This window comes from Leptonychotes weddellii, chromosome 7 (assembly GCF_054177405.1).
Source record: "Leptonychotes weddellii isolate Sample4059 chromosome 7, ASM5417740v2, whole genome shotgun sequence".
NCBI lineage: Eukaryota > Metazoa > Chordata > Mammalia > Carnivora > Phocidae > Leptonychotes > Leptonychotes weddellii.
The window spans coordinates 73,982,853-73,996,872 of record NC_138375.1 but is presented as its reverse complement, the minus strand read 5'-3'; the positions used below and the strand labels follow the sequence as shown (position 1 = coordinate 73,996,872).

Sequence of the window (14,020 nt, the reverse complement as noted above, 5' to 3'; positions counted from 1 at the left end):
CAAAGACTTAGGGCAGTTGGGTAAAATTTTAATATGGACTGGAAATTAGATGACATGAAGGGATTGTTAATTTTTGTATGTATGGTAATGGTTCTGTGATTAATGGAAGAATGTCCTTATTTTTTGGAAATGAATATGACATTATTTAGACCTGAAGTATCTTGATGATTCCAAGTTACTTTTAAGTGGTTCAGCAGTGTGAGTGTGTGTGTAAGTGTGTATCTTGCTAGAGATAAGGCAAACATGACAAAATGTTAATTGCAGAATGCAGGTGAAGGATATGTGTGTGCTTATTGTATCATTCTTTCAACTTTTTCAAATGTTTGAAAATGTTCATAACACAAGGTTAGAGGAAAATAAAGTTAAAGATACATAAATACAATTTTTATCAAAGTTAACTTTTATCAAAAATTTTGAATAATTATATCATAGAAGTAGAGTAGTAGTACACTATGCAGACCAATTTGTTATGGAAGTTGTTTTAAAATGTAGGTACTTGATAAGTAGTTGTTAAATAAATCAATATACATTAAAAATCCGGAAAACATAAATTAGTATGGGAAGTCAATTCCAGGTTTTTTTGTTTTTGTTTTTAAATGCAGATAGATCCTAAGTGATACACAGTTTGGCTTTGAACTTCCTGGTGTGCAAAGTAAGAGGGGTGACGTGGTCTGTTATGGAGCAAACCTGCTGCTTTAAATGCTTTCTGGATGAGAAGATGGGTGGGGAATAGCCAAATAAACAGTTGAGATAGATGATTTCTTGGTTCTTATTAATTCAAGAAGAGAAAACACCACAATTCCTCTGAGAAAGCAAAGCCGTTCATGGATTTAGCAGAAGGAGAAATTTCTCACGTGGGTCTCCGCCTGGGGTGCTCGGTGACCTAGCGGACAGGGCTTTCCAAAGGGTCCGGTCGGCAAATGCAGTCTCCGTTCTCACAGGTGGAACTTTGTGCCCCTCTGTGAGGTGTCACACTGAACATTGGTTCTGGTGCTCATTTGTTCTAAGGATAGATCCTGGGCTCCGGGACATGAGGCTTTCACATTGTCCGTAAACCATTCAGGGTCTGTGAGGTGCCTTAGGCAGTGGAGGGAAGGATGAGTGGGGTGTAGTTCAGGAAAAGCCTAGCCACCAAAGTTCCTTGTTTTTATCGGTTTTAGAGACTGGAGTTTTGCTTTAGAATAAAGAAATTTCATTCCTAAAGAAGTTTGAATTCTACTGATTTAGAGGATTGTGTATCTTTCAAGCAACCCTTTACAGATAACTTTCCTTGGCTCAGCTTGGGATGAATCTAGCCAGCAGATATTTTACAGCTAGGGTCTATGATGAGGGCCTAGAGTGTGATCCTCTGTGGGGATATTCTGAATCGACTGAGGACTAATTTACCTTTGTTAGTGATCAAACTAGGAAATTGAAGGTTACATCCTTTTTTTTGGAAATTAAGGACTCTAACCAACACTCTACCTGACGTGCGCCGAGGAGGAAAGGCTGGTTCTTGTTTTACTAGGAGGAAAAAAAATATTAATTTTAGGATCAAAATAAAATGATCAAGATGGTTTCAAACAATGGAGTCCCAAGACTCTGAGCCCTGGCTTTGAGGGGTTACAGTTTTAACAATTTAATTTTAACAATTTCCCCCCCCCCTCCATTTCCAAACCCAGGAGGAAAATGACTTCAAATGTGAGGTTAGGTTCTTCAGAACTTGTTCAGTAATTTGTTTGCATTTTTTATCAGGTGAAAGTAAGGAATGATAACCACCAACATACTGAAATGTAGTATTTGGAGAGATATTTTATTTGGGGACACACAAATAGTGAGAAGTACTATTTTATTGCTGTTAATGGCATTAGTACAATTTTCATTTGCACTTAAAAAATACTATGTATTTCTGTGACTGTTATCTCAGGATAATTAATTTATGTGTGTTTATAATTAGATTAAGTTACACAAAATTGCTGTTTTCGTAGGGTCACAAATGGCCAAATGTTGGCAATTTCATGTGGCTCAACTTAATAACATTAAGAAAATATTCTTTTGTTGTGTTTAAAAGAAACCGGAAATGATTGGGTCTATAGACCTAAAGAAAAATTTGTCACTTTTATTTTCTTCTTTGAAACAGAAAAAATGCCTGTCTTAAAGGCTGAAGCATCGCATTATAACTCTGATTTGAATAATTTGTTGTTCTGCTGCCAGTGTGTGGATGTGGTATTTTACAACCCAGATTTGAAGGAAGTTGCCGAGGCCCACAAGATTGTCCTGTGTGCCGTAAGCCACGTTTTCATGCTACTTTTCAATGTGAAGAGTCCCGCTGACATTCAGGATTCCAGTATCATTCGAACTACCCAAGACCTCTTCACTATTAGCAGAGACACTGCATTTCCCGGTGCTCGCCAGGATTCTCCCGGCAACCCGCCCTTACGCGTCGTCGTCAAAGACGCCCTCTTCTGCTCTTGTTTGCCGGACATTCTGCGCTTCATTTATTCAGGTATCTTGTTAAATGGTTCTGGTACATTCTCTTAATTAAGCTTTTGAAAGGAACTACGCCTGTGGTCCTCAGGTGTATTGTCTAGTTTCACATTTATTTTCTTTCTACCACCCGAGGTAAGGATTATACATGAAATAGTCTTTACTTTATATATAGGAATTGGTCCAAGCTTTCCATTTTCCTTATAAGTTTACTTGCCTTGGTTTTAAATCTACTTGTGAAAATAATAATTTCTTTTCCTACTGAGCAGATATTAGTATTTTATTTAAACAAAAATATCCAAAATGTGAAAATACGAGACTTTGTCCAGTCTAACTCTAAAGAAACAAAATTTTCAAAGTGTGAATGAAAATAAGTATCTGCATCTTTTTTTAAAAGATTTATTTATTTGAGAGAAAGAGAGTGAGAGAGAGCATGAGCACGTGCTAGAGAGAGCGTGAGTGGAGGGAGGGGCAGAGGGAGAGAGGAAGCTGACTGCCAGATGAGCAGGGAGCCCAATGTGGGGCTCCGTCTCAGGACTCTGAGATCATGACCCAGAGATCATGACCTGAGCTGAAACCAAGAATCAGATGCTTATCCGACTGAGCCACCTAGGTGCCCCAGTATCTGCATCTTAAAAGATGGCCATTTATTCACTTTTCTGTTTTACTCTTAGATTTTGGAGGGATTTGAGAGAAATTGGCAGGGTCCTTGCATTCAGTTTAGGAACTGGAAAGAGTATCTGAAGTTAGTTTAGACTGAGATCTGTTTAATTAATTTTTTTAAGACTGATTTAATTAATTTTGACTGTTTAATTTTTTTAAGATTTTATTTTTAAGTAATCTCTACACTCAGTGTGGGGCTTGAACCCACAACCCCAAGATCAAGAGTCACACACTCAACTAACTGAGTCAGCCAGGTACCCTGACTTTGACTATTTTAGATTTTACTTTTTTTTCTTACCGTGCACTTATCTTTTTAAGATAGAGCTTATCGGGTGCCTGGGTGATTCAGTTGGTTAAGCATCTGCCTTCGGCTCAGGTCATGATCCCAGAGTTCTGTGATCGAACCCCGCATCGGGCTCCTTGCTCAGCGAGAAGCCTGCTTCTCCCTCTCCCTCTGCCCCTGCTTGCGTGCTCTCTCTCTCTCGCTCACTCTCTCAAATAAAGTCTTTTTTAAAAAAGATAGAGCTTATCAATTATTTTTCTTCTTGTCCTTTTAAGTGATTGTAGCTACTATATTTTAAAAAATAGAAGTTTTATCTGAGTCCTTTTAGCTAATGCATTGAGGGTGTCAAATCTAAGTGTCCCATATAAGAATGGAAAAGAATTGATGTAAAATGATTTTTAAAGTAAGCATCTAAGTAAAAATTTTCTGAGAACTTCTCTCTTCTTTAATTTTTCACCTGGAATCATGTTCTGATGAAATATTAAGTTAAGGTCACTCCTCTGGAATGTGGCTGTTTTTAGACTTCAAAATGGGGGACAGATAAGTTTATAAAGGTTTGCAAATAAAGTGCTGTTTCATATTTGTAAGAAACTTTTGGATACTCTTCAGTTGAAATAATTGATGTTAATATAAGATTTTACTTTTTTCATTTGGGCTGTGGTTATATAATTTTACTATAAGTTAAAATAAAAATTAATGGTTTTGAAAAGTGCAGTTGCAGTATGAAGATTTAAGTGGATTAAAATGTCTATATATGGGGGCACCTGGCTGGCTCAGTCAGTAGAGCATGTGCCTCTTGATCTCAGGGTCATGAATTCAAGCCCCACTTTGGGCGTAGAAATTACTTTTAAAAAAACTTCAAAAAATCTCTATATATGTACATACATATACCTACATAGGAGTAGAATGGTAGTGGTGGGTCTTAAACCCATTATTCAGTGAATATTGGCTTGGAAAAGGCATAAATAACCACTCCTACAGAGCACACCAACACAGCGCCTTCAACATGGCAGGTTTTATGTCAGTTGAATTAATGAGTAGACTCTAGTAGCTGTGAATCATCATATGAATAAAGCAGACTAGTTAAACACTTCATTTACTAATAGATTTTCATGTTTAAACTTTGAGTCTCACAGTTTAGAATTTAAGGCTAATTCTGAAAAACAAAAATGTTTACATGTTAAATGGAAAAAAGTCTTTAGTGATGTTTAGAGAATTGTGAAGGAAGTGTTTGGCTTTTCTTTTCAGAGATGTTACTGTTGAAATTGAGTTGTTCAGCAAGTTTACTACAATATCTATTGAATACTTTCGAAGGCACATGAGCGCTTTGAAGTCAGTTACATCCTCTTTAATAAGGTAGCAATAAAAGAGCTAGTTGTGTCTCCAGTGACAGAACCTACTTGTCTTTCTTGTAGGGAATGATTTTTTTAAATTGCAAAATTAATACATGCAGATAAAAGCAAAGGGGAAAGAAAAAAAGTTTTCCTCAGTCCCCTTATGTGTTAACTCTAATGCTATTTGAAAGAAGTTAATTTATTGGGAAACATACATTAAGGAAAATGTATCTATAGAAAGCGCTGTTTTCCTCCAGCTGGAGCACAGAGTGGGAGGTGAAGGTTGCAGGAGATGAGGCTGACAGGCCAGATGGAAGCTGTTCATCGAAGCTGTTCTGGAATGTTAAGTATGATCAGACTGGGCTTTGGCATGCTTATCTCTGGTGATAGTAGGGGGATGGAATAGAGCAGGCAAAATAGGAGTTTAATAAGGAAGCTCCATTACTCTGGAGATCAACCTCAGGAAGGCCATTATTCTGACAACAGGTGGTTGGTGCTACAGCTTGTCCATCATTTGGACCAGGGCTTTTCAAACTTAATGTGCATGCGAGTCAACTGGGGATCTTGTTCATGTGCAGATTTTCTTTTTTTTAATTTTATTTATTTATTTGAGAGAGAGGGAGGGAGAAGGAGCATGAGCAGGGGGAGGGGCAGGGGGAGAAGCAGGCTCCCCGCTGAGCAGGGAACCCAATGCCAGGCTCCATCCCAGGCCCCTAGGGTCATGACCTGAGCCGAAGGCAGACGCTTAACTGACTGAGCCACCCAGGTGCCCCTCATGTGCAGATTCTGATTCAGTAGGCCCCCGGTGGGGGGGGGGGGGTGAGGCATGAGATTCTGCATTTCATGCAGTCTCCCAGGTAATACTGGTGCTCTAGACTACACGCATCACCTGCTCTGGGAAGAACCACGTACCGGCCACAGACGGGGGCGATAAGAGCCTGGCATTCAGTCCAGAGGCCCAGGGGAGGGCCCTGGCCTATCAGTCTCAGGGCACAGAGTCAAAATGGGGTCAGCTGCAAGTCTGACTGATGTGAGCTCTTTGGAGCTGGAGCTGGAGCTGTCGCTGCCCTGTGGTAGCCGCTGCCCGAGGGTGGGGCACGTGGCTGCTTTGTGGCCGGGTGGAAACTAAGTGAGCCCAGGAAGAGCAGTTAGAGGCAGAGGAACACCATAGCATGGAGAGCTTGCTACAAGCCCTTGACCAGTTCAGAGCACAGACTTCCTAACCTGACACTGAGCTGTTGCATTTCTGCTCTGTTCATTCTCTCCTTGTATGTCAAGACCCAGAGAAGAGGTGGTGTCAGGTAAGAGCTGGGCCACAGGCCATTGACCTGGGGCTGCAGGGAGATCCCGATGCTTTGAGGAAAAGGAAAAATAAATGCTTTAGCAGGTACCTATTACTTATTCTGTATCTATAGAGTATAACCTCAGACTCAAACAAAAGTTACATTGTGTTTAGTTATTCTTTTTTTTTTTAAGGTTTCTATTTATTTATTTGATAGACAGACACAAGGAGAGAGGGAACACAAGCAGGGGGAGTGGGAGAGGGAGAAGCAGGCTTCCCATGGAACAGGGAGACCAATGCAGGGCTCAGTCCCAGGACCCTGGGATCATGACCTGAGCCGGAGGCAGATGCTTAATGACTGAGCTACCCAGGCGCCCCACGTTGTGTTCAAATTATGTTTAAAAAGATATTAAAGCTGTACTTGTACGGTAAAGACAATTGTGAAAAAATGGAGAAAATTTGTTAAGAGAAGAAAAATCAATCCAATTCCTTCTCTCAAATGTCGAAACACTTATTGATGTTTTGTTTTATCCTCTAGTCTTTGTGCATAGATTACCATTTATTTAGAAAATAGTTTTTTATCACGGGTGTCTGGATGTCTCACTCGGTTAAGCATCTGCGTTTGGTTCAGGTCATGGTCTGGGGTCCTGGGATGGAGCCCCATGTTGGGCTCCCTGCTCAGCAGGGAGTCTGCTTCTTCCTCTCTCTCTACCTCTCACCCTTGCTCATGCTCTCTCTCTCTCAATAAATAAAAAAAGAAAATATTTTTCATCAAATTAAAGTTTTAAATATATATGTATACATATATATTTTTAGAGACTTCAATAAAGACGACAGTCTTAAGGGATTTTTGTTTTGCTTTTTTTCTTCCTGCTGTTGTTGAGCATTTTAAAACTTTTGAACTGAGCATAGGTTTTAAGACTCAGTTACGCAGTGGTTTCTTCACAGAAGCCCTGGCTTACCCACAGGTTATGTTAGGGGGGCAGTGAAGACAGGAGCTGTTTGTACTCGTGTCTGTTGGGTCAGTAACACAGAGATAGAACTCCACGACACAGCATGCTCAGGAATATTTGCTCTGAGTAAACACGGACTGAAAAACCAACTTCAGTCTATCTCCTGCTTTTTTTTTTTTTAAACCAAATTACAAAGAATATCTTAATTTCCTCTAAATAACATGCTTCTTTTTAATCTTTAGGAATTTGAAATTTTGTATATATGTGTCACCAGGGATGTTTGGGTCCTATATTTAGGAAGGGTCTGTTTAATGGTCTGGTTAACATAAGGTTTCAGTGTATTCTGCTATGAAAATTCCTAAATAAATAGACACAGTAAAAGTATGTGTTTTGTGTATGTTAATTTTCTACTGGGTAATAGCTAACACTGTATACTGTATAAGTACTGAAAGACTATTACTCAAAGAGAAGAAGCGAGGCCAGCAGTTTGTGGGTCTTCATTGAGTCATCCTTTATTGGCATATAGTTGTGACATTCTTACAATACTTGATAGTCTTTATGCTTGCAAATTCCTGATGCACACAATTTCAGATGGTTAGGAATTGAAATGTATGTCAGAGCCTCAAAAATTTTGCTTTGAGCTTTTCATACCACAGATGGCCCTTAGAATTTCACATCCCTTATTGAAATGCCTCCAGAGTAAATGAACATGTGGAAAGGAGCTTTCATCTTCAGCTTGCCTGGTATCTTCCAGCTCTTGGATTATTCTGTGGTATGCTCTTTTCTGCACTACCTAAAAGTTCAGCTTGTATGCATGAGTATAACATGCTCCCTAAGAACCTCAGTCAATTCAATCAGCGCTCTGAGAAGTTAACTAAATAGAAAATCCCAGTCAGTTATGCAAGATGAGTAAGTTCTAGAGATCTGCTGTACAATATCATGGCTATTGTTAACAACACTGTAACGTACACCTAAAATTCTGTCAAAAAGATAGATCACGTGTTAGATGTTCTTTTTTTTTTTTTTTTTAAGATTTATTTTAGAGGGAGAGAGAGAGAGAATCCTCAAGCAGACTCCCTGCTGAGCGCAGAGCCTGACAGGGGCTCGATCCCAAGTCCCCGAGATCATGACCTTAGCCGAAAGCAAGAGTTGGACACTTAGTTGACTGAGCCACCCAGGCACCCCACATGCTAAATGTTTTTACCACAATTAAAAAAAGGAAAAGAAAATCCCAGCATAAGGATTATTATTTTATTTGGAACAAAACCTGTCAAAGATGACTTGGTTAGCATTTCTAATTATAAGAACAGCCCAATCCTTAGAGTGCTCTGTGAACTGGTCTTTCATCTTTAGTTATTGGATCCTTTTGTGTCTATTCTGAGACAAATGAGTGGCCTGTAGGCATTTACCTGCTGTTAATCCCATGTATTTCAACTTAATTCTTGCTTTCTCTCAGATAATATTCTGAATGGAGATATTGTTTAGGTATTCGTTAATTAATACAATTTATTTTTAAGAGCTAATATCTGTTCTCCTTTAACATGTGTGAGTGTAGACAATGAAAAAATACCTGTTGGCTGCATACCACTGATCCTGGGTTTGGATCATGGGTGAAATGTCTGCAGGAAGAGCAGTGATGATCAGCACTCAGTGCACCTTAAAATCCCCTGGAAGGCTTTTAAAATGATGTCTGGGCTCCAGCCCCAGAAATCCTAATTTAATTGGTCTGGGACTGATACCTCCTTGATGGTATTTTATGAAAGATCTACAGGTAAATGTAATGCACAGCTATAGTTGGGAATCACTGGCAAAAATTCTTTTGATCTGGGTTCTGTTGGTTTCTCAGTGGTTCTTTTACTTATGACATTTTAATGTAGACCGTAATGTCTGTGTGTGTATGGGAAATTTTCTGGAGAGACAATGCAAAGAATTTATCAGATAGTGAAAAGAGTATGTGCCTTTAAAGTTAGAAATCCTTAGTGCCAAAAAATGAAAACAACAAACCCGGATGTTCCTTGACCGCAAACCTTTGGGAATTTGAGAAGGGAGGGGAGCCGACAGTGAAGTCAGGAAAAGAGCATCAAGGGTAGGAAGAAACAGTGGTGTTGCTGGAGCTGGCTGGCACAAGCTTGTGAGAGCCTATTGGGTTTCTCTCTTCCCAGCTCTGTGCTCTGTGATGTCATGTCGTGTCGGTGGCTTGAAGGTGGCCATGGTGCGAGTATTTGCACCACAGAGGGAGCAAATGGCCCAGATCAGGGCTCTCCCTCCCCTGCCCCCTCTCCTCAGGATACACTGTAGCAATGATGAAGGTTAGGTGAGGGGAAGTTTAAAGATACTCTAGAGCGCCCAGTGCTACAGGGCTCAGCTGTAATGACGCCTGAGAGCCGCTGGGCTATCACTTGACTCTCCAGAGTAGCTTTGGATCTGGTTGGCTCAGCCTGGCTGCAATTGCCTGATCTCATTGGTTCAGTCATGTTTATTATGTGCTCTCCCCATCCCTGATGTCCATGAAGGCATCTGGCAAAGTTCTGGATACCGAAAGGGGAATATCAGAAGAAAAAGAAAAATCGAAAAGGATTTTGAGTTACGCAGAGGTGAGAGGACTTGCTTCAAGTCACACCAGTAATTAATGGCAGAGGTAGAACTGGAGCCTGGGTCTCCCAGTTATGCCTGCCCACACTACACCTTGGTTAATTATATTTTTAGGCGTTAGGACTTTCTGTAAGCCATGGGATAGATAGGGGTCATCTCTTCAAATATCATCATCAGAATTGTACTTTTGGAAACGTATCAGCATTGAGTATCGGGATTGATTCAATGAGGAGAGGGCCACTGAGGAGCAGGTAGGCTCTATGGGAGGCTGTGGTAAGCCAAGCGAGAGAAGTGCTTGGAGAAAGGAGAACTTTTGCTGACCATCAAACAGTTTTGTAAGACACAGAGGAAAGGTGGGACGCCTGGGTGGCCCAGTTGTTAAGCGTCTGCCTTCGGCTCAGGTCATGATCCCAGGGTCCTGGGATCAAGCCCCACATCGGGCTCCCTGCTCCGCGGGAGGCCTGCTTCTCCCTCCCCCACTCCCCCTGCTTGTGTTTCTTATCTCGCTGTGTCTCTCTCTCTCTCTGTCAAATAAATAAGTTAAATCTTAAAAAAAAAAAAAAAAAAAAAAAGACACGGGGAAAGGGGCTGTCAGTGTAGACAGACGTGAAATGAGCCTGGGAAGAGATAGCTTGGAAGTTGGGTGGGGTGAGGACCAGGGGAGGGAGGTACCAGGTGCAGTGATCTCGCTCCAGTGCAGCGGTCAGATAGCTCCTCAGGACAGTATCTACGTCCCTTCTTCGGGTTGGGTCTGTAGAGATGGCTGTTGAATATCCTTCTCTGACCCTGACCATGCGTGAGACTTTCTGAATGCATTCTGTTCCTACTGCTCATTCTTCTACCTGATGGTAGTCACTGCCCTCCAGGATTAGTATGATTTAAGGTAATTTGGAAAAAAAACACATCTGCCTTCTTAACCCAGGCAAGTAAATAATTGAGTGTAGGAAGGACTACTTGTGATGGCAACTAATATTCTGGCTGTTGCTGTCATTTTTAGGTGACCATCTATTATAAAGAGGTGACAGCTGTCTAGGAAGGCAGACTTCAGGTTTTGAGAAACACATTAGGGGAAGGCAACCTTTTTTTAAAAATGTGAGAACTGTTTAAATGTTTTAGTGTAATTACGAGGATATATATTTGGTAAAGAAAGAAAATACTAAAAGAAGGAGCAGTGCTATCTAATGAGAGATTTACTTTTGTACTTCCTGTTTTAACATAAAAATCTAATATATATTAATTTGTTTACAGGTGCTTTTCAGTGGGAAGAATTGGAAGAAGACATCAGGAAGAAAGTGAAAGATTCTGGGGATGTTTCAAGTGTAATTGAGAAAGTTAAATGCATTTTAAAAACACCAGGAAAGGTAAATTACTTTATTGAAAATCAGTTTACCTTGATATTCTCTGAATTTTAACATATATACGATGATAAATGAATAATATTGAGTCATGGGAAGAGTCAACAGTGTAGAAATATGTTTTTCTTGAGTCTATTTTTGCCATTTGAATATTTTAAATGCAAACATGTACTTCTTACTATCTCAGATTTTAATTCATGTAAGAATTAAAATATGTGTGAGTCATGTCTTTAAAATGTTGGTTTGTGAATTCCATCCTCTGAAACATTCCCCTAGAGCTCCAGGAATATGCAGTCTATGTCAAGAATGAAGGGCTGTTGAATCTATCCAGTTCCAGTTAAGCTTGTTAAAGGGGATGCTTTCTCACTTCTCCGAATTTAAGTCCAAGTAGTTTTCAGGAGCAAGGCAGTTTCTCTGTGTGCGTTTTTCAAGAGTTCTGAGAAATATGTTTGATCAGCTAGACAGTTAAGGATTTGTTTCTCATCTTGTATAGGTTTAAAATTATAAACCAGGTCAACGGTTATAAAATACAGACTTTGTATACAGTCCTAAATGTGTGCATGTTCAAACTCCAGTCCCTTAGGCTGTCCAGTCTGTAAGGGCTTTAAAAATAAATTTGTTCATTTTAGAGACAACTACATTATACCCTTGAGCCAGTGTATTCTTATTTCAGATTATGTGCTAAACAAATTGGCTACAGTAGATAAAAAGGTAAGCTATGTGCAGTGCTCAGCAGAATATAGACTTATGTTAAATGTAAGAGAAATGATCATTCCTTAAGTTTTTTTAATACAGATGACTTTGTCAATTCTACAACCTAAGTTAATGGCATTTTAAGTTAATATTTTAAAACTGTACAAGCTTTTAATGAAGATTTGAGGAAAAGAAAAAAACGTGAACAAAGTAACATGGAATTAAGAGCAAGCCTTTTCTTATTTCTGTCACACACAGAAGCAGGTATGCAGAAGCTGTGCAGTTTTCCAGGGGATGGCAGAGCGCTAGCTCTCTTGCAATCTAATTCAACTAAATAATGCTTTTGTAGAAAATTGTGCACATAAACCTGCATTCTGTTTTCCGAAAGCTCTCTATATTACTTGTTTATAGACTGGTGGAAGTGTGCACCATGTATATCAGTGTTCTGTCCAAACTACTATCTTCCTATCTTTTTTACCTTCAAATTCAAGCCATGGGTGACAAAGGGATCTGTTGAGACAGATTCATGATTGAGCGATCTATCTATTCATACATGATATACATCTACGTAGTATTCATGACATACAAATTCATAACCTTTATATGAATGGTGAAGACAGAAGTGTTGCCTCTCATTCTAAACCTGAGCCTTTCCTTGAGTGTGATTTTAAACAGTCATTCCTTTGAGTACTGAGAAAAAATGAATTCTTATTGGGGAGGAGGCTGGGGGCTATACAATTCCGTGATATTGAACTAAATTCCCTCCTTTGTACAGGAGGAGAGATGAGTTCTGTGCTTTCTTCCTGTGCTTTCCTGGGGCAAAGGTCTCTCTCATTCACTGAGTACAACACAGAGCTATAACCCTGAGTTAGAAATCAGGAAATGTACATTCAAATTGTGAGTTGGCATGAATTATTTCTGGCTTTGAGCAAGTCTTCTCAGGACTTTCTGTAAGAAGAGGAATAGATGATGATTTCTAAAGCCCTTGCTGATTCTCAAATTCTGTGCTGCTTTTTGACTTGCTCTGCTTTGTGTGTGGCATTCACCTGAATCCTCTCCACCAGTTCCTTTGCTGTGTATTAAGGTAGGTTGTGTACAGGATCTGAGAACATGCTTTATAGGAGCAGGATTTGTATGATCCTGTTTTGTTTCTCTGCCTTGCTCATGGAAATCATTCTGGAGTGTGTTTTCTTCCTCCTTTTGAGGAAGGATAATATTTTGTTTTCCTCTTACCAAAGATTTTAATTTCCCACCATAGTGGATTAATCCAGAGTGGAGAGTAGGTGCCATTTATTCTTACTGCTGCAGTTGTGTGCTTGATTATTTCTTAGGGATGAAGCTTTCCATATTCCCTGGAGAGCCAAGCAGAGGCCTGAGTTCTGACCCAGGCAGAGGTCCTGAGATTCAGCTAGGGAAATGGTGGGAGGGGGAGGGAAGAGGGGCTGGCTCTTGAATTCTGAGGTTGGAACAAAGGAATGTCTGAAGATAACAGGAAGGATAAACAAAGCACCAAAGCGTAAGTGGGGTGTAGTGGGGGGCTGGAGACTGCTGCATCAGACAGCGGCACTATTACGGAGTGATAGTAGTCATGGAAGTCACGGTAGTCATGGAATTGGTGCTCTGGAACTCCGGAGCGGAGATCCAGGCAAGCTTTGATAGATTCCAGGAACCCCAGCTGTAGGTAGGATTATAAGACTGTACATTAAGACAGAGATGAATCAGTTCATTACTTTCAGGTATTTTAATGTTGATCTAGTAAGTAGTAGGACATGATATGATGGGGGAAAATGTGTGTTTTTTAAAATGACAAATTAAATTTTTGTGTGTGTACCTTTTTAGTTAGGGAACAAGCAAACAGGTTCTTTATGTGAACATATTTTACCAGGCATTCATATGAGGTTGAGCATTGTCTGTTTCCCAGCTAAAGGGGATGTGGGTGGATTCAGGACCCCACGTTTCTCAGCCAGAGAGCTGTGTTTTCCCTTAGCCAGTTCGCTCACTGCTGAGAATGTTACAGAGAGCCCTGCTGCTCCCTCTTCTGGAGTGCATGTCATTCTTGAGGGCAAATTCCCTGGGCAGCTAGGAGCGCAGGTGCCATGGAGGAGGAAATTGTCATTTCTTCAGACATTTAGTACCGTTTTCCAAATTCTCTAATCAACTTATATATTTATTAACAGAGCATGTTGTACAACATTTCCACTTGTATTTTTGTTTTCCCTTATAGATTAATTGTCTAAGGAATTGCAAAACTTATCAAGCCAGAAAACCTCTGTGGTTTTATAACACTTCCCTCAAGTTTTTCCTTAATAAACCAATGCTTGCTGATGTTGTCTTCGAAATACAAGGTAGGGTTCAATTTTTACAAAGTTCAGTACTCGTTTTTCTTTATTTTCTTACCT

The 14,020-nt window shown here is 40.0% G+C and overlaps 1 protein-coding gene across 1 annotated transcript in view; it reads left to right on the top strand.

Annotated features, from left to right (window-relative positions):
• The window catches only part of RHOBTB3 (Rho related BTB domain containing 3), a 55,557-nt gene that overhangs the window by 20,612 nt on the left and 20,925 nt on the right, over positions 1-14,020 (top strand). Inside the window, exons 6-8 of the mRNA XM_081826539.1 lie at positions 2,120-2,485; positions 10,822-10,934; positions 13,846-13,966. Of these exons, the coding sequence (XP_081682665.1) occupies positions 2,120-2,485; positions 10,822-10,934; positions 13,846-13,966 (600 nt within the window). The remainder of the gene's footprint in view (positions 1-2,119; positions 2,486-10,821; positions 10,935-13,845; positions 13,967-14,020) is intronic.